This window comes from Euleptes europaea, chromosome 21 (genome assembly GCF_029931775.1).
Source record: "Euleptes europaea isolate rEulEur1 chromosome 21, rEulEur1.hap1, whole genome shotgun sequence".
Classification (NCBI taxonomy): Eukaryota; Metazoa; Chordata; class Lepidosauria; order Squamata; family Sphaerodactylidae; genus Euleptes; species Euleptes europaea.
Genome location: NC_079332.1, coordinates 6,710,572 through 6,731,889, shown reverse-complemented (window position 1 = coordinate 6,731,889; position 21,318 = coordinate 6,710,572). Strand labels below are relative to the sequence as shown.

The 21,318-nt window shown below is 45.5% G+C and overlaps 1 protein-coding gene across 1 annotated transcript in view; it reads right to left on the bottom strand.

The window, feature by feature from the left end:
• Positions 1-21,318, bottom strand: part of SDK1 (sidekick cell adhesion molecule 1) — a 474,538-nt gene that overhangs the window by 176,687 nt on the left and 276,533 nt on the right. The window contains exons 8-13 of the mRNA XM_056866585.1: positions 16,322-16,405; positions 11,306-11,500; positions 6,473-6,589; positions 6,171-6,338; positions 4,244-4,346; positions 1,948-2,124 (exon numbers count right to left, since the gene is read on the bottom strand). Coding sequence (XP_056722563.1) covers positions 1,948-2,124; positions 4,244-4,346; positions 6,171-6,338; positions 6,473-6,589; positions 11,306-11,500; positions 16,322-16,405 — 844 coding nt within the window. The remainder of the gene's footprint in view (positions 1-1,947; positions 2,125-4,243; positions 4,347-6,170; positions 6,339-6,472; positions 6,590-11,305; positions 11,501-16,321; positions 16,406-21,318) is intronic.

Genomic DNA, 21,318 nt, shown 5'->3' with positions numbered 1-21,318 from the left:
AGAAATGTTTTTGGAACGATTTCTCAGAGAGAGCGAGAAATAAGAGAGAGGCCAACAGCAGGTAATTAGAGAGACTGTGACAGAAGAGAGGATTACCAAGAAGGCGAGGGAGATTAAGCAAGGCTCCTTGTCAAAAAAAATTTATAAAAAAAAAAAAAAGCTTTCCGTCTCGGTCACGAAAGCCTTGCTAAGTCAAGTCTGCCGTGAAGCATGAGTTGCGGGAAGTGTCATCGCTGAGGGAAAGAATACAAGGCCCCAAAGCCGATAAATGAACAAAACCTGGTGACTTTGGGCCGAGATGGATGTTCAGGTGCAGGTCTGAGAGCTTCCAAAGCGGGAGGACAGTGTGATCTATTGTGGAAAAGGGGTGGGTGCTTAGGGTTGTCAGCCCCTGGATGGGGCCTGGAGATCACCCAGAATTACAACATATCTCCAGACATCAGAGACCATTTCCCCCTGGAGAAAATGGCTGCTTTTGAAGGTGGAATCTACGGCATTATACCATGCTGAGGTCCCTCCAAAACCCTGGAGACTGGGCCCTGGGATCTTTCCCCAACTGACCACTCGAGTCCCGCAAGAGCAAGAAGCACCCCAGCTCTGCTGGGGCACTTGCCACCATAACTAGGCATGGTGCCTTAAAAAGCTGGCAGCCTCTTCTAGACAGGTGGGGCATGCGCAGGAATACTTAAGGCCTCAAGCCCACCCTCAGCCATGGCTGGAACAACATCTGAAGAGGAGGAGGAGGAGGAGGAAGAAGAAGAGTTGGTTTTATATGCCGACTTTCTCTGCCACTTAAGGGAGACTCAAACTGGCTTGCAATCACCTTCCCTTCCCCTCCCACGATAGACATCCTGTAAGATAGGTGGGGCTGAGAGAGCTGTGACTAGCCCAAGATCACACTCCAACCCGGTTCACCAGATTAGCCTCCGCCACTCATGTGGAGGAGTGGGGAATCAAACCCGGTGCTCCAGATCAGACTCTACTGCTCCAAACCACCACTCTTAACCACCACACCATGCTGGCTCTTACTGTTTTACATGAGAGAAATTTGGCCATATTCTAGGAAAGGCATCACATTTCCAGTGGGACTTGCATGCTCTGGGAGTTACCTCTGCGGATGACCTCAGGGGGAAAAAATCTAGGATCTTACGTTTCAAAAAGTGCATGCATTTTGGCATCTGAAGAGGGGAGAGGCTGGTTTTATTATTATTATTTGCTTGTGTTGTTTCCCATTGCAGGTAAATTTGGATGCAGCAGTAATTTTTCTTTCCCGGATAATAGCCCACCAGAGAGCCTGGAAATTACTAAAAACCTTCTCCATTGTCTGGGAAAAGATAATCTGCTTTCTGCCTGACTTCTTCCCGATTGTTCTCACTGAGACGAAGCATACAAAATAAAGAGAGTACAAATGGCAAGAGGCAGTCAATGCAATTTGAGGAATATATGGAGATGGAATCCACAACAAGATGGGTTTTTAACAGGGTGTCATTTTGAGCTTTGTTACTATACATCCAAGAGAATCACTATTATTAGCTCTCACTTAATAATGTAGAAATTTGCAGTGGCTTCGTTTTTGGCTTGCACTACGCTTAGATCCGGTCTTTTTTGTCCTCTCTAGCGTTTCTGTCGTTTGCAGTAACCTTAGGGAAATAAAGGCACTGGGTGGTTTCTGATATCTGAATTTACATGTTGGAGGTTAAGGAAGATCCCTGATGTTTTCTAAAGGAAACAAGGTTGCGGGAGACAAAGGAAGCCCTCCAGAGAGCCAAGCTGGGTGGCCAACCTTGAGTGTTCCTGGCTTCAGCCAGCATGGTGTAGTGGTTAAGAGCGGTGGTTTGGAGCGGTGAACTCTAATCTGGAGAACTGGGTTGGTGGGAAGACAATGAAAGGAAGATAGCATCGATGAGCCATATTGGATCCAAAGCTGCACACCACTAGCATACTCACATCACTTCCATTCGAGCCACTCTGGAATCGTTTCCTCCAAAGGAAGTGACCTCACATGTATAGTCTCCAATGTCGCCGGACCACGTCTGGCTAATGATGAGGGTCCCATCTGTCTCGATGGCGATTCGGGAGCTGCTAGATGGATTTATGACAACGTTGTCCTTCTTCCAAACATACCTGATTATCACAGTATTTCAGACCGTTAAAGTCAGCTGTCTATTTAGTTAAAAATGATGAAATATCAAGTGCTGAAATTATATGGTAAAAACAGAGCTAAATAATTATACAGAAGAACGATATTCACTAACAATCTTCCAGAGGCTCATTTGGATGCAGGAAATGTCTGACAGGCCCTACGATACTAATAAAATGTACTCCTGCTCAAGCTGAAGGGTGCAATTCTACTTCTCTGAAATCAATGGCAAATTTCCCATTGATTTTTAACAAAGGAGGTTTTTGCAAAGAGGATTGCCAGCATGTGCTAGGGCAAGGATTCTGTTAAAAGGCCCTAGGTGTCAGAAAAACAAAAGGGGAAAGGCCATTCGGTTTTTCTAAGTTGTGTTTTTTTGCCATTCTAGCTGTGCAATACAGATGAGCAGGCTGCGTTTATGCTTGGACTTTGCATAGTGTGGCCAGGTCTCCTGCTAGCAGCCAACCACTACTCACTTGAGTTGCTGGAGGGAAAAAATGCTGTTGTGTGCAGTGTGACATTACTTCTGGGTTGAAACTGAAAGTGATGTCATATCACCCTAGGAATTGGTGGAAACTGTATGGTTTTACCATAGAGTTTTGTTTTGTTTTATGGGACTAGAGCAACTGTCCTATGGGGAGCGGTTAGGACGCTTAGGGCTGTTTAGCTTGGAAAGAAGGCCGCTAAGGGGAGACATGATAGAGGTCTATAAAATTATGCATTGTTTGGAGAGAGTGGACAGGGAGACGTTTTTCTCCCTCTCCCATAATACTAGAACACGGGGTCATCTGCTAAAGCTGGACAGCGAGAGATTCAAAACAGATAAAAGGAAATATTTTTTCACACAACGCATAGTTAAATTGTGGAACTCCCTACCCCAGGATGTGGTGATGGCTGCCAGCTTGGAGGGCTTTAAGAGGGGAGCGGACAACTGGCTTTCTCCAAGAATGGCAACTGAAGTACAACTACCTCCATCAATCTTTGCAGGCTCTAAACGTGTACCTCTTAACAACTAGAAATACAGGGATCCTAACAACAACAACAACAAAAACTTTATGTGGCCTGATACATGATCTGGTTGTGGGGTATTTCTCTGTTCCCCACAGCCCTCCATGGAACTCCTGTCTAAGTCTGCCAAAATTGCTGGGGCCTTAAGTTTGCCACAAAATATACGCCATACTACATTACAGGGTAGCCTCAAGTATAAGTGCTTCGTACAGTAGCAATGCACCACCAAACTACTAAATATGGTTAGCATTAAATATACCTGATTTATAAATTAATGATCCACAAATTCTTTTTTAAAATTTCTTCTTGGTTATTTCAGCATTATGATTGATGGAAAAGAATCACACTACACATAGTCTGTAGCAGGATTTATAACCCTACCAGCAGTAACAAAGGGAAGGGGGGAAAAGAACTTAAAATGTGTTCCTCCCTTTATACAAATGTAGAATTATTTTTTCCTCTCTTTGTACAAGACGCATTTGTTTTACAGTCTCAGAAAGAAGCCATTTCATCCTTAGCTGCCCCCCCTTCATCTGCATTACCTTTCATTTATGTACATTTTCATCCTGTCAAAGAAATACAGAGGGAATTCCTCATACTGGCAGAGCTGGCTTGCTTACAAACAGGTTGTACTTCCCATTTTGAATTTTGTATTACATTACTGAAAAAGAAAATCTGAGTATTGGGGGGTGGGGGTGGAGGAAGCAATCCTTTCAGGAATTTAATACCCTCTGCGCAAACAATTCCTACAATCCCATTAAACCTCGTTGGGTTTCATTCTCATTAAGAAGCAGCTTCTGACAAGTCCGCTTTATTGATATTGTATTAACCTTGACAGTAAATCATAGAAAGTTGTGCTGAAATCATGAAGTGGAACCGTAGCTCACTGTAAATAATATATAGGACTGAAGTTAAAAAGGAGGAGGGGGGTAAAAAACAGGACAGACATGATTTATGGCGCAACCTACAGCCTCATGACGCAGTCACTGGGACCCTGGGCGCCAAACCTGGGCTCTGGAAAGAGTTCCCCTAATACCACTCAGGATTGTGGAATTAAGTCCCCCCCCCCCAAAAAAAAGGCACGAACAGCTCACCAACCTGATTGAAATCCTTGGGTCATGGGCTGCTTCACAGCGCAGCGTAGCCGTGGTTCCCTTAATAACACTGCTGTCCTCTGGAGGGCGGACGATAAAAGTGCGATCTGAAAAGAACACAACCCGCCGTTCAGGTGAAAATTGCCATCTTCCATCTTGACTCGGGCCTTTGCCCTCCAAAAGGCAGCGAGTCGGGCCGTTTGTCATTCCAGACAAGAATATTTGCGTTCCCCACTCCCACCCCCGAAAGTGTGAAACTCTCGATGGCAAGTGTTTACCAGAGAAAAAGCTTAATACAGAATCCCAACCTCCTCTTGCAATCCCGAACTTAATTTCCCACTGGATCCCAATTAAGCTGTAAGAGCTCCACGCATATTAGAAGAGCAAATTTCATTGCTGAGAGGAGTCGTCTTCTTAACCGGGATTAGCAATTTGGAAGCCGTGCTTTGGGCTCCCACCTTCTCCACAGTCTCCTATTGTCAGAGCCCAGTTCCTACGTGGCAGCGATTAAGGAAAATGGCAGCAGCAACGTCAACCTTAACTGCAATTAACACCAACCAGGAACAGAAACCCTGGCAAGGACATTAAGGAACTACAAAGCAGGTTTGCCCTTGACAGCAACTGATTTGGGATCGGGGACAAGATCCTAAGGCCGACACAGGATTTCTGAATTGTGGTTAGAGAGAGCCAAGCTGTGGATGCTTATATCCTATAAACATATTGCCTGTTAGCATTTTTAGTAATGCTTTGGAGTTTCAGCAATAAAATTTGCTCTTCCATGAGCCCCGTGGTGCAGAGTGGTAAACTGCAGTACTGCAGTCCAAGCTCTGCTCACGATCTGATGGAAGTCGGTTTCAGGTCGCTGGCTCAAGGTTGACTTGGCCTTCCACCCTTCTGAGGTCGGTCAAATGAGTACCCAACTTGCTGGGGGTAAAGGGAAGATGACTGGGGAAGGCACTGGCATACCACCCAGTAAACAAAGTCTGCCTAGTCAACACCGGGATGTGATGTCACCCCATGGGTCAGAAATGATCCAGTGCTTGCACAGGGGACCTTTACCTTTTGTGGAGTTTCTCCTAAAGGACATGCAATGCACGAATCCGATTAAATAATCACAGACACGCTGGCAATGACTGGATTTCCCTAACCGGACTGAAAACCAAGGACGTGCCTCACTCTAGCATTTCTAGCCCCAATGTTGGTTCCCATACGCCACCTCCAAACCCTGCTCTGAACCTCAATGCCACTACTCGTTGCTGGAAGGCTATTTGGCAGGGCTACCCGCCATGTCCTCCTCCTATGGACCTCTGTGTCCCACAGCTCTGTTTGATGCCACAGGTGCTGCAGAAACCTTTCAGTCACTCTTCAGCCATGGGGATAATCAGCAAGGAGCTCCAGCAGCAGCAGCATCACAGTGGTTGGTGCAATTTAACACGCATGACAGAATGTTCTGCAAGGAACATGGGGTCCACCAGCTACAATCCACATTCAAGAACAGAAAAAACACACAGCAATTTAAAAAAAAACAAGCACATGCCGTGATTTGCAACAGGAGCAATCAAACTACCCCTGCCCCTAACTTCAGCCCAACATGTAATGCTTTTCACTTAAACCTGTTGGTCTGAATATCTGAAAAGTTCTATTTCTGTTGAACATTTCTCCCAGGTTTGCTGACATCTGTAATTTAAGTTTGCAGAATTACCCCAATCACTGCTGCCAAAACACAGGGTGCTGTTTGTTTTGTTTTTGGTAGATCTGCTTAAATCAGCTCTCGAAAGTTCACACATTACGCGTATTAAATTATTCAGGATTTCCCCCCCCCCCACCTCTCCCATGAAATGGAAACTTTGTAATTGGTTTCCTCGGGGCACAATGAGAACTGATTAGGCCTTGATTAATATTACGGTTTCAAACAAAATGTGGGTCCTTACTCCACACGGTGAGCACGGCAGAAGCATTCAGGTCTCCTTCGGAGTTGACTGCCCAGCAACTGTATTTACCAGCATCCTGAAGGAAGACGGGAGTTATCCGGAGGCCGCCAGATTCGAGGAGAATGAACCGGGGGATCTGGACGGAGCCGCTAGCCAAAGTCTGGCTCCCTGAAACAAGAGCGCGGAAGAACAGCTTCAATTGTCCGATTTGCAGTGCGTGAAGCAGCTAATGCTCAGCTAATTCTCCCTGGTGGACAACAGTAATTAAGAGTGATTTCCCAGCAGGAAAATAAAGCTTTTACCCCGTTTCCATGCAATGGCAGGCTTGGGGGCCCCTGAAACCTCGCATCTTAAAACCGCAGCCATTCCTTCTGTAACTGTTGTGTCCACTGGTGGCCGGATAAAAGTGGGAGCAATATCTGGAATTTAAAAACAACAACAACAGCGGTTAAAATCAACAACAGTTCTGGATCATCTCTTGGAAAGATCTCTTAACTCCTTGTAAAATTTTGTATCCGTTTATACCGCACTGGCGATGGAGAAGGGCACAGCAATAACAACATGAAAACCTTTCAAAAGAGACAGTAACCTTTCATTACCCATCTCCCAGGAATTCTCCCAAACTTGGATTATTGGCTAAAATGAAAATTAGAAATTCTAGCAGTGCTTGTAACAAGTACAAGCACGAGGGCTTTTGCGGCAACACAAAAAAAGGCTTACAATGAATGTTTGGAGGAAAGTAGATGAGCTGAAACAAACAAAACTATTTGCTTTCATGCGCATAACAGAGCCCTTTAAAGATGAAACACAACTCAAGGCCAATATTCGCTTGCAAAGTTAAATGTCAGCCAAAAGAAGTTTCCCTTTGAGTCTCAACCAATGGTTCACCAGATTAGTTCACCAGATTAGCATTCGCTGCTCATGTGGAGGAATGGGGAATCAAACCTGGTTCTCCAGATCAGAGCCCACTGCTCCAAACCACCTCTCTTAACCACTAAACCAAGCAGAAAGGCACTATTATTCTAGATCATCTAGATTCGAGTCCAGTAGCACCTTAGAGACCAACAAGAAAAAGGTACTACTGGACTTGAATCTAGCTGTGCTACGGCAGACCAACGCAGCTACCCTCTGAAAGGGTATGACCATCTTGGGAAGGGGGAAATTATATTCTGAACAATGGTGAAAGGGGTGGTGGAGCAAAAAAAAAAAAAGTTGCGAACCACAGAGCTAGACAGCCAGTGTGGTGTAGTGATGGAAGTGTCAGACAAGGATCTGGGAAACCCAGGTTCGAATCTCCACTCTGCCATGGAAGCTGGCTGGGTGACCTTGGGCAAGCCTTGACCCTGGCGAGTGTTTGGACAGGAGACCTCTGAGGAATACCAGGGTCGTGATGCAGAGGCAGGCAATGGCAAACGGCCAACTAAAGGCCTCTTATTTGGAAACCTGCTAGACGAGAGACCCCTTCTTCTTAGACTTTTGAACTGATAGATAGGGTCGCCAGCTCCCTCTTTGCCACCGGCGGGAGGTTTGGGGGGTGGAGCCTGAGGAGGGCGGGGTTTGAGGAGGGACTTCAATGCCATAGAGTCCAATGGCCAAAGCGGCCGTTTTCTGCAGGGGGAACCGATCTCTGTCGGCTGGAGATCAGTTGTAATAGCGGGAGATCTCCAGCCACCACTTGGAGGTTAACAAACACAACCAAGCACTGATGACACACAAAAATATAAAGAAAATTCTACAAATACAATATTACAAATTCCCAAGTCTGTACAAGGTTACAGAAGAATATTATTATGCTGAAAAGCAACGGGGCTACTATGAGCCCAACACAGCCGGAGTAACTATCACCTCCACCCAAGCGACAGCCGGAACTTTTCCTGTGTTGGGCTCATAGTAGCCGCGTTGCTTTTCAGCATAATAATATTCTTCTGTAACCTTGTACAGACTCGGGAATTTGTAATATTGTATTTGCAGAATTTTCATTATATTTTTGCGTGTCATCAGTGCTTGGTTGTGTCTGTTAATCTCCTATATAAGCACGAGTTTTTTTCTTTGATTCCTAACCACCTGGAGGTTGGCAACCCTATTGATAGACAAGATGCAGATGGAGACGAACAACAACAAAGGTTTATTTAACAGAAAATAAAGCATTTAGTAGGGAAATGGTTTGTGTGGACAGCTTTGATACGGTAACAAACTGGTGCTTGGGTAAGGTGAACCATCCCTGAGGGGAGATGGGATTCCCTTTTCTCTGGACAGGTTACCTCAGCAGGTTGGAGGCTGCTCTTTCCCCACACAGAGCACCTCCCCACAGAACTGGCACACACCGCTTAGGAACGCCAGGCCCTTGTTTGTCACACTTTCTTCCCCAGACCCTAACTAAAAGCCGAACGACAGCCTGGCTAAGCGGGCGCCCCTTCCCGGAGCTGCAAAACCCCCTGCCTGAGGGGAAAAATTCTTCTTCATCCTTCTTCATCCCCCCCACGTGCAGTGGACTTCTGTGGGCTCTGATTGGCTGACATTGCTTGGATTTGCATGAGGACTAACGAGGGCTGGTTCAGAGCCCTGGAGGAGAGGCGGGGCTTTTAAGGATGACTGACACAGAGGTCCCCCCTCCTCTGGTACACCTCCTCGGCTTCAGAAGGTGGTGGCGTTACGTCATTGTCTATTGTTCAAATATTATTTATTGACTCAATAAAGGAAGCCACAGCCTTCAATTTGCAAGATCTGAGCAAGGCTGTCAAAGATAGGACATTTCGGAGGACTTTCAATCACAGGGTCGCCATGAGTCGGAAGCGACTTGACGGCACTTAACACACACACATACACACATATTGTTCAAAACTGCTACTGTTTTTTTTAAAAATTGCGCCTTGTTTATGATGCTATCATCTGTGATGTTCTTTGCCTTCTCTTCTGAAGTAACTGATGTAATGGTACCAGGTGTGCAGCCTTGCCCTCTTGCTATGCTAGAGGGGAAATTTAAGAAGATACCCAGGGAGGAGAGATTCGGCCCCTGTAAATCAGGATGCCCTGACCTGGATGGCCCAGGTTAGCCTGATCTTGTCAGATCTCAGAAGCTAAGCAGGGTCAGCCCTGGTTAGTATTTGGATGGGAGACCACCAAGGAAGTCCAGGGTTGTTGTGCAGAGGAAGGCGCTGGCAAACCACCTCTGTTAGTCTCTTGCCATGAAAACCCCAAAAAAGGGGTCGCCATAAGACTTGACGGCACTTTACACACACACACACACACACAAATCAGGGGACTTAGAAACTATTGAGCACGCCCTCCTGAACTGCAATTTTTACACATTATCCCATTCTAAGTTTACTGAGCCCCTCTTATTGAGCATGGGATCTGACAGGGCAGGAGAAAACATTGAGTTGCTCCTACAAGGGGATAATCCTTCAATCACTTTACAGGTTGTGAAATTTTGCTCGGCAGCAGTGAAAATTCGACGCCATAGAACAGTCTCTTAGCCCAATTGGCAGAAGTGTCTCGGTGGTTATTTCTTTTTTTAAGTGTTATAAGACTCGGAATGTAATTCTTTGTTTGTAAGAATATTTTAGTCCATGTTTCTGGGTTTTTTTGGCTAAGGGCCGTAAATAAACGATCTAATCTAATGTAATGTAATTGCAGTTCTAATTGTTGTTTAGATATGGCCTTTTAACTTTTCTTTCCTTTTGTATCTTTTTCTTTATATTCTATTTATATATTTTAAAGGTGGAGGCATCCAGTAAAGGGCTCTGGTCCCCTCATCTGACGCTGTTTTGGGAAATGGTGTGTAAAGATGGCATAGGGCTCCCCAGGCTAGCCAGTCAACTTCTGTTTGGATTCGAACCTGGATCACCCCCATTTCGAGCCCAACTGCTGTTCTATACTTTGCCTCTCGGCCGGCTCCAGTGAGATTTTAAAAGGTTAAAAAAAAACTATTGTTAACATTTCTATACATTTCTGAAAGCTGCCAGCCTAGAAGAGAACAGCCAGCGGGTCCTTAAAATGTTGCTTATCATCTTGCTGACGTTTTTCAAGGGGCTCCGGGCTCCCTGTTTTTGTCCTCCAACCAACTCTGAGGAGAAAGTTAAGCTGAGAGGGGAAGTGTAACTGTCCTAAGGATATGTAGTAAGCTTTGGCAGTTTATGCCTGGGAGGTTTTGCCTTGGATTTGCCGCTTTCTAGATACACATTTTCCCCATCTAAATTCTCAGAACTCAAAAATAAGCCCCTTTGCTCCAGTCTCAGTGGGCCGGTGGCAAACACAGATGGGCGTTCCTCATGGGCTTCATGTAGCTCCCTTTCATTTCAGTGGGAAACCCCTTTCCCCGCCAACCAACTAGCATGACCTTCTCAAGGACAGCACCCATTGCTCAAGATATGTTGGTTGCCAAATCATGGGCAAATTCGGGAGGGAAAGCATCCCCAGTTTAGTGGCAAATAAAGTTCTCCTGGGCAGGACGACGTGCTCACAATGGTGTGTTTTCCTCCTTTCCTGGGATACTCAAGCACAGGGTGAAAGAAAACCAGAGTATGTGGGCAAAGGGAGCAACGCCTACACCCTCCCTCCACAATGGACTCGGCAGTTGTGAACACCAGGCAGCAGGACTCCGGAATAAAGGCAATTCTCAAATATTTCTGGAGATGACCAATTTTTTTGTTTGTTTAGCAGTCAGATCAGTTACAACAAACATACTACAGAACACAGGGGATTCGGTTTAGATCTTAATTAACGTCTGAATGCACATCCCTATCCAATGAGACTGGCCTGTGATTAAAATAGCATAAAATTGTTCATCTTAAAAAAAAAAAGTGTAGTGGTTAAGAGCGGTGGACTCTCATCTGGAGAACCGGGTTCGATTCCCCACACCTCCACTTGAGCCAGTCACAGTTCTCTCAAAACTCTCTCAGCCCACGTGGACAGGCAATGGCAAACCACCCCTGAACGTCTCTTGCCTTGAAAACCCTACAGCGTCGCCATAAGTCAGTGGTGACTTGACCCTTTCTACCACAACCACCGATCTCTGTCACAGTATCTTTTGGCATTCTTAATGTAACGGTGTAATGGTGGGTGATATCCCATAAGTCCCTCCTTCTCCCCTCTATCCTTCCCTCCAACGTTATGTTGTAGTGGTCCAGACTTACTGGTAACATCAAGGAAGGTATAGCTCAGAATCTCCCCAGCTTCATTCTTTGCAACGCACTGAAAGATCCCAGAATCATCTGGCTGCAGCTGCTGGATCTGAAGAGTCCCGTTGATCATGGCTTTGTAACGAGGATTCAACAGTTTAGGAACGGGGACGGCATCCTTGTACCACACCAGAGTGGGAAGTGGGACTCCTGTGCATCGAAGACAGACAGAATGCTCTTAAGGGCCACACCCGCGGCTGTTTGCTGATTTCCCATCTTTTCTTTAAACACACTCTTCATTACATAATCACTGTAGGTTATATTGGCAGGTGGTGATGGGAGGGGGAACATGTTTCAGAGAGCACAAGGATGGCCATCCCACAGAAAGATTTAAACAAGGAAATAGGGGTGCTACCAAAGGACTTCTCCTGCTGTCATCAGATTCCCTGTAGTCATTTGAGAAGGCTCAGAAGGCATATTTCACATCAGAGAATCAGGTGAGCTTAAACACACCAACCTTGAAAAGGATGGCGAGGCTTTCACTACAATCCAGTGAGGCAGCTCTGGGCACTTTGACACATGTGCTAGAATGACTTAGTCAAGGACACCAATTCATGTGCGCATTCCTAAGCATATGCATAGTGGCTCCCTCCATGGCAATGAATTGCAATCACTGCTTGGCCTGTCTGACTCAACGCAGACCTCTGGTTTAAGGCAAGTATCTGTCACTCTAGTCTTCAAAATATTTCCAGGAGCAAGACTTCTGCATTTCCAGAAGCACAGAATCGTAGAACCATAAAGTTGGAAGGGACCATCAGGGTCATCTAGTCCAACGCCCTGCACAATGCAGGAAATTCACAACTACCCCCACACACATCCCAGTGACCCCTACTCCGTGCCCAGAAGATGGCAAAAAACCCCAAAACCCTCCAGGATCCCTGGCCAATCTGGCCTGGAGGAAAATGGCTTCCTGACCCCAAAGTGGAGATCAGCACTATCCTGGGCATGCAAGAAAGGGCCACGAGAGCAATACACTCATGCAAACCTTTCTGCCCTCCCTGTCATGAACTACCTAAGGTCACAGAATCAGCATTTCTAGCCTCTGTTCCAGGGAAGGAGAGCCCACTACCTCCCAAGGAAGCCTGTCCACTGAGAAACCGCTTTAACTGTTAGAACATTACCACATTGTACATTACCTGACCATTACCACATTGTAGGTAGAGTACCCGCCACTCTGTTGTGCGCTTAGTAAGTCAATTTAGCTTGTCATGCTAGATCGAATTAAAAAGTTAAGCTGCAATAGGCAACTCCAAAAATGTAAATGTTAACTGCTGTAATAACCTGTAACTTTCTCTACCCTCCCGTAAAGAATGAAAGCAGTGTTGTTTCCCTAAAGAATACACGGACAAATGTGAAAACAGTTTTTAAATGGGCAGGGGAGAGTGTTTGGCCATCAAATTATATTTCTGTTACAAGGATGCAATCAATTCCTGAAATCGCATTCAAAGCTAGTTTCCATTTTGCATGAATAATAAAGCTATTTATAGCCTAAGAGAATCATCTCTTCGAAACAACACGTGCTTGTTTGACACAGAATAGACACAATGCACCACTGTGAAATGCACACAATTCCAATTTCATACCAGCAGCCCATCTACAGAATCTGGGTACAGGTCTCATTGTCAGAATTCTCGGTGCAAATGTTGTTTGTCTCTCAAAAAACCCCTGGGCAAACACAAATTACCACATAGTAATGAGGAAACAGATGATGCAAAAATGGAATCGTCCTCCCGACAGGGGAAGCTGGAAACGGTCTGAAGCTTAAATAACAATGCTCCCATTATATTTGATAAGAAAAAAAACAATACAGCAAACAAACAAACAAACAAAAAATCCTGGCATTCTGTGTTATTTTCCAAGTCCCCTCTGACCATTTAAAGATGTTAGCAAATATTTTAATCCTATAATCACTGGGTGAGGTATCTCACCCTGCAAAACTGATTATTTTCTTTACGTTTCTCTACATTTAGAGAGCATTTGAAGAGAGGCACTGTGTTGCAACCATTGTGAACTATGACTGGAGTACCTAAGCAGCAACTCTCCAGGTGACACCATGGAACCCAACAGTATGTTTCCTGGTGCTCACCTTCTATTTGAGTCATGGGGATAAAATCTAAAGGGACTTGAATGGAACCGGTGGGGGGGGGGAACCAGGAAGCTTTGGGATTGCTCTGTTTCCACTTACTGCCTAGCAATCCACCCAGGAGGCATGAACGTTGCATCTGCCAGGAGTGCCCATCTTTTGTGGGAGGATGTTTGGTTCAGAACCTCCCAACAAGCTGAAGGTACTCTGTTGCCCCAAGTAGGTTACACCCCATCCCCTCCTGGGCCTGTACAACTACTGGTCTAAGCCAAGCTTCTGAATCAACACCATAGAGGTCTAGCTTAAGAACATAAGAAAAGCCCTGCTGGATCAGACCAAGGCCCATCAAGTCCATCAGTCTGTTCCCACAGTGGCCAACCAGGTGCCTCTAGGAAGCCTCCAAACAAGATGACTTGGTGCCTCTAGGAAGCCCACAAACAAGGCCCATCAAGTCCAGCAGTCTGTTCACACAGTGGCCAACCAGGTGCCTCTAGGAAGCCCCCAAACAAGACCATCCTGCCTGTGTTCCACAGCACCTAATCTAATCGGCCGGCTCCCCTGATCCTGGAGAGAAGAGGTAGGCCTCATGACTAGTAACCATTTTTACTAGTAGCCATGAATAGCCCTCTCCTCCATGAACATGTCCACTCCCCTCTTAAAGCCTTCCAAGCTTAGACCCAGTCATGTGCCATGCTGCTGAAGGCCGGGAGTGAGTCGAACCCCTGTGGGGCATTGGTCCTGTCTGCATTGGGGCATTGGTCATTTTGGGGCATTGGTCCATCTCTGCCCTGTTCAGGCTGCTGGTGTTTTTTTGTCCTCTCTCTCTCTCTCTCTCTCTCTCTCTCTCTCTCTCTCTCTCTCTCTCTCTCTCTCTCTCTCTCTCTCTCTCTCTCTCTCTCTCTCTCTCTCTCTCTCTCACACACACACACACACACACACACACACACACACACCTTTTGTGAGCTATCCTAGAGCTATTCGTTCAAACAAGAATTTCAGTCCAATTGACACTAGCCCTCTGAGACCCACCCACAGCATCAATGACATTATATGATCCAAATAATAATTCGTGTGCATGTGGATTATTCTGTGTTGTGTTATAAAGTACTTGAAACCTCAGTTGCTGATGAGAAGTGAAAAATAGAATTCGCTACCAAGGAGCCAAAGCTCCATTTAAAGCAAAGTAAAAAGCCGGCCCTTACAAGTTGTAATTTTATTTATAGTTAATCGTGTTCTGCTGAGTAAATTTAATTTTTGTTTCTCGTACTCACAGAGCACAAAGATTGCATAAGTGGATTTTGCGCCAAACAAGCCCACAGGACAGGTGGAAAATGGAAGCTTCCTGACTGCAACCCCTGGGCCGGCCCCCCCGTTGTAGAATGAACCATCCAAAGGTAGTGGTCTACGGCCCACTTCAGATAACCGCACATGTGGTTTTGTCCATCAAATTTTCTGTCTTACTGAATATACTTTGGATAATCTGGATTCATGAATTGACTCCTGTAAGAACAAGCTGTGTCCCACAGTGTTCCAAACATTTATTCTTAGAGGTACTCCACTAGTTAACGGATCTTCCCAGACACCATACCATGGGTAAGCAAGCAGTTTGGGTTCACTGTAACTAATTCAGCTTCTCTTAGTCCCATTGATCAGGAGAAAAATAGGATACAAATCTTTCAAATCGAGCAAATACACACATTCACATACTATTATGCCAAAAACCCAGGGAATTTTTTTTGAAGCCTCACTCACAATTGTGTGAGCTGGCCATCAGACTGAAGATGTCAACATACCTTCTTCCAAGTTGTGCCCAGTGACCAGTGAATCTACTAAATAATCAGTGGCAGTTTCCAAAGTCCATTCATACATTACATAGAGTAAGAAAATAAGAACATAAGAAAGGCCCTGCTGGATCAGACCGAGGTTCATCAAGTCCAGCAGTCTGTTCACATGGGGGCCAACCAGGTGCCTCTAGGAAGCCCACAAACAAGACAACTGCAGCAGCACCATCCTGCCTGTGTTCCACAGCACCTCAGATAATAGGCATGCTCCTCTGATACTAGAGAGAATAGGTATGCAGCATGACTAGTATCCATTTTAACTAATAGCCATGAATACCCCTTTCCTCCAGTAGCCCTGGCCTTGCCACCAGACGAAGCAGCAGCAAATTCTGACTCCTAGCAAATTCTTACACCCATACTTGTAAACTTTATGTTTTGGGGTAACTTAACATATAAAGCGGCCCAAAGATTTGCTCAAGTCAGAGGCCCAAATAGGGATCGACTCACTCCCTAATCTAATCGCTGGATTACCGTACCTGTTGCAGTTTATAATTAGCATACAACTGTTTGCTTCCGCTGAATTAGGTCTGGAAGAGGCAGTTCATTCTAAGTGGAATTATAAATATTTTGAAGACTTTGACCATGTTCAAAGGCCTTCCAATTAAGATCTGAATGACAGAGCGCCGCCACGGAAGTCTTGCCGCACGTGAAACGCCTCAGCAGCTGACATTTCCCCTCTCACTGTAAAAGCTCCATAATTTTAAGAAACAAGAAGCTTTAACTGTTGCAATTATTGATTGTTTCTCAGCGTCCCAAGTTATGGGTCCCACAGCCACCGTTTCATTCCCATTAATTCGCTCGGCTCTAGCCGCTAATCCTATTTGGCCGACTGCATTTCTCCAGCGTATCTTTTTCAGGAGCACGGACGAGAAGAGGGAGTCTTTTTACCTGGCAGACAAGCATTGTCCAGGTTTTTCAGATCACGCTTCTCATACGCAGCAACTTGCCATTGTACAAATTGACATTCTTTAAAAAGGATACGAAATTGCATAAGCGGGGGGGGGGGGGGGGACACACCCTGTGATGGTTTCTTCACTCCAGACTTACCCATTGCCTGGCACAGGATATCCACCGTCTTCTCCACTTCAGCTACAATTCGGCTTTCTGGTTCAGCAGTAAAATAGGGTGGCTCTTAAGAAAAGACAGATAAAGGGGGGGGGCATGTCACCAAAAAGAATATATACCTATATTACAAATAGTAGACCTCCTTCTGAGTTCCTTTTGTGCTGAGATGTACACAGAGATCCTTGTTAATTTCATTGGAGGGAGCCAAACTCTAGCATTCTTCACATGACCCTTGAAGACCTTCCACAGGATAAAAAAACGAACAGGGCTGGGGATCTTGGGATGTCAGTCTGTAGACAGGGATGAGTGTATTTAGTACAGCCTGTCATGGGTGGCCTACTTTGACTTCTGTTTTGAGTTTACAGTTTCTTTTAAGTGATAGCCTCATAAAGCAACCTCCACAATTATATGTGATGATGAATATGAATTTCAAAGAGCGCCGAGCAACTGCCAATTTATATTTAGGGTTTTATGCAGCAAATTAACATCAGAGCAGAGGCTGCTTTTCATTTTACAGGCGCGAATCATGGAATATTTTAATTCTCAGCTTGGAAGGACCATCCCGGGAGGTCCATAAAGATTTTTATTTACAGCTCCATGTTTTATACTTCTGTATCTATACACCATTCATGGAAGCTCGGGGCATAAAGCATCACAGCATGAAAATAAATCTGTATCAGAGGATATTACCCAACAGTTTTAATAGAAAACTTAACAAGAGTTTACTTTTGAACCTGCAAACACATTCATGTCACTTTATTTGTAAGCAGGAGAGAAGAAGAAGAAGAAGAAGAAGAAGAAGAAGAAGAAGAGGAGGAGGAGGAGGAAGAGTTGGTTTTTATATGCTGACTTTCTCTACCACTTAAAGGAGACTCAAACCGGCTTACAGTCACCTTCCCCCTCCCCACAACAGACACCCTGTAAGGTAGGTGGGACTGAGAGAGCTTTATCAGAGCTGTGACTAGCCCAAGGTCACCCAGCATGTGTAGGAGTGGGGAAACAAATCCAGTTCACCAGATTAGCCTCCGCAGCTCATGTGGAGGAGTGGGGGATCAAACCCGGTTCTCCAGTTCAGACTCCACCACTCCAAACTGCCGCTTTTAACCACTACGCCACAATGGTAAACCCAGTTGCTACACGGCTGCTAAAGCCAACCAGGATGGCCCGCCTTCTTTCACCATCTGCTTTTATTGAGAAAACTAGGGGAAAATCTTTCACGCACAAACAGGCAACCTCGAAAAGCAGTCTGGTTCTGCTCTGCCCATTCTGACCCAACGGTTCATTGTGATCTATACTCTGACCAAGGAGAATGGCCGGGGATAATAAAGGCCTAATGAGGGCATGGGAAGACAGGCATGGAGAGAGAAATACAGGAGGCCCTCATGAGCCCTTTCGCCCCGGAATAACATGTGTACTTTGCAAATATTAAAAACATTCTCAGTATTCATTTGTCTTTGCTACACAGGAAGACGAATCCTCTAGAACGTTAACCTGCAGAGTGAAACTAATCAACTTGGGTCTGTGTAGGATTTATAGCTTTTTAATAATATACATGTCCAGACATTATTGATCTTCAATACTTAAGTAGATGATGGTTATTAAACACAGTCTTATATGTATGAGCTGTGCATAAAGTGATGTATTTATTGGTGGGGGGGAGAAAACCCTAAAGAGCTAGAAATGATTGAAAGGCCATGCTGGACTCATCCCAATTGCTTTGTTTGGCTTTGGATCTGAAAAAGCACCAAGGTTGTGTCACCCAGGGTCTCAAGTAGAGGTCTTTCACATCACTCACTTGCCTAGCCCCTTTAATTGGAGATGCCAGTTGAACCTGGGACCTTCTGCATGCCAAGCAGAGGCTCTGCCACTGAGCCACAGTCCCTCTCCATGGCTCTCCAGGCTCTCAGGCAGAGGTCTTTCACATCACCTCCTTGCCTATTCACTTTAACTGGAGATGCCAGGGATTGAACCGGGGACCTTCTGCATGTCAAGCAGAGGCTCTATCACAGAGGCACAGCCCCTCCCCTAATGGTGCATGTACCTTGCAATGTAAAGTCCCGTCCCACAGGCTTTCTGCTGCCCTACCAGTCAGGACCAGGTTGGGAATAAAGTCACCTGTCAACTGGACTCCGGATCAGCTAATCAGAGAACAGCTGGGCAGCCATCTCAAGGCAATATAAAGAAAAAGAACATGGCTCTGAAAGAGGCATATGCGGAATGCAGACAAGAAGCGAGCCTGTTCGCTTCAAAAATGGCAGCAGAAGCGGACCTCTGGCTTAAATGCACTGCCACCCGTGACTTCACAGCAAAATCTACGGAAGTACTCAAGAATCGCACCCGGGTCAGAATTTATAATACAGCTGCTTCACATTTCTTCCCTTTGCAAAGCGAGGCCTTTCTAGTAGTGCCAATCTACATTTTTTTTTAAAAATTCACAGATCCACTGGGATCGCTGTGTCATGTTTCTTAACTAAACGAAGAGCATCTGTTGCTCAGTGCTGATTGTCTGCTGTTAAACAGGAAGGCCGAAGTCCAAATGGGTGACCTGAAATGCAATAAGAGGCTGCCATATACCATTATCTGCCCCACGAGGAATCTATTTTACGCCGATGATGCCTTAAACCGGACCAAATGCTCTTCTCAAAGGCCATTATAATTCCCTACAAACGCACCAAGCATTCGAAAGGCATGGAATGAGGGCAGCTTGCTATTACACAATGGGAGGATTTGAAATAACCCAAATTGGAGCGGACGACCGTAATGCTAGAGTTTTGTCCGTGTGGTACCACTGCAATGCCCTGCAGAATAATACACGTCGGCAAGCGACACAATGCAGAAGCTACCAGGATGGCAGCAGCAGTTTTATGAGACCAGGCCAAGCGATTTAACATTTAATTAGCACAATTGCTGAGGTTAAGAGCGGAAAAGATTTATTAGGTCAAAATTAGGCAGGGGCAATGGGAACTGAACGATCTCGCATTGGAGCCTGGGCCACCAGCTGGCCAAAGAAGAAGAAGAAGAGGAGGAAGAGGAAGAGGAAGAAGAGTTGGTTTTTATATGCTGATTTTCTCTACCTTCAAAACAGCTTACAATCTCCTTCCCTTCCTCTCCTCACAATAGACACCCTGTGAGGTAGATGGGACTGATAGAGATCTAAGAGAGCTGTGACTAGCCCAAGGTCACCCAGCTGGCTTCAAGTGGAGGAGTGGGGAAACCAACCCGGTTCACCAGACTTGAGTCCCCCGCTCCTAACCAGTACGCCACACTGGCTGTCAGATCACAAAGCATCATACATTGGTACAGATGCCGTATTATCGACATGGATGTTGAACTGATCTAAGCCAGAAGTCTTCAAGCCATGGGTTAGGACCCTTAGGTGGGCCATGGAGTCTCACTTGCTGACCCACAGGCCCCTTAGAGAGTTGCCATTTTGGGCTGCCTTTTCAAAGGGTCTGCTGTTAGTTACACCTACAGAGTGAGTGAGGGGATGTACATAAAGAGCACGCCACTCCTTGCATTCATGCACAGATCAACAGCACTACAGTGAGGCAAGATCTATGGAGAAAACTGCTCCGTAGCCTTGACCCTTGGCTTGATCTGCCTTGTGTTACAACTTCTGCTGCTTGGCTTGCGTTTCCTGCCACCCATTTCTGTGACCTGCAGCTCACAGTCCTGGCCCTGACATGGGATAACTCTGCCCCCTCTTCCTGTCATGTGACCCAGATGCCATGACTTCCTGTCATACATTTGCAGCTCAGCGGATCCCATGCTCTGCAGGGGTCCTGGATCTGGAAAGGTTAAGGTTAAGTTAAGGTTCCAAAGCAGTAATGCCAAAAGAAAAAAAAATGGCCACATGCCAATAAGCCGGTCTAATATATGTTGTGAAAACAGCCTTCTTTGAAATTCCTGGGAAGCCCCCAAACACAGAGACGCGGTATGCGTGCATGCGTGTGCTAGAGGTTTGTGGATTCTGGGACAAAATGTGGTTCCGGTTTTATTCAAAAGCAATGCGGCCCCTTGATAACAATGAACTTGTTTTTTAAAAGAGTGTTGGGAAAGGTGAATTTTGCACCGCAGCGTTTGTCTGTGTTCCCTCCATGCCACTGCCAAGTGGTCAATAGCAGTGAAGCATTACAGCTTCTCCCACGAGGCCACCCTGCTCCGATGTCTTTTTCTTTCCCTTTTATTCTCAGCCACGGCCTCTGCTTTAAAACCACAATTGTTCGTTTTATGTCGTGGCAGGGTTTCATAAACTCCAAACTGAAATGGCAGTGCAAACATAACTATTTAGAGACGTTATATTAAAGGATCTTTAAGGGGGGAGAGGTTTTTTTAATTAGTCTTTCGTTTTTTCAAATGAGGGGGGATAGCGGCACTTAATCTTCAGATGGCTGGAGTTGAACCTGAAAATTACCCCAATTATCCTCTTTGGTGTTGCCATCTGGATTACAGTCATCAATGAATCTATAGATCGTCCACTGCTTCAGTTTTTACGAAAACTCCTAAATGCCCCTCGATGTGTTGCTGGCGTTACTCTTCGTTCCGAGTTTGGCCAAATGTCACTTGAAGCTAGGGCGTGGTTGGCCGCCTTTAAACTCCACCTTAAACTGTGCTTTAGCACTGAGGGGTTCCTAGCCTCTCTGAAGCATGACCCTTTCAAATCCTCATGGCAAAAAATCTTAGATGAGAAACTGGCGTTGCTGGGCTTCTCGCAGGATATGTTATCAGATCATGGGAAAACTGAAGCTTTTGCCAAAATTAAAAAGAGCATTAAAGAGCTCGATTATAACAGCACTACTTTTCGTGCTCGTCGCGTCTGTTCATCCCAGTTCTTCGGAATACCCCCTCCACGTGGTCTGCCTGCCTATACATATTATCTAACAACTCCTCGTCTCTGTAGAGCTTTTTGCTTGGCTAGATTGAATGCTAACCCTTCTATGGTGATGCAGGGCATATTTCTGAATATACCATACTCTGAC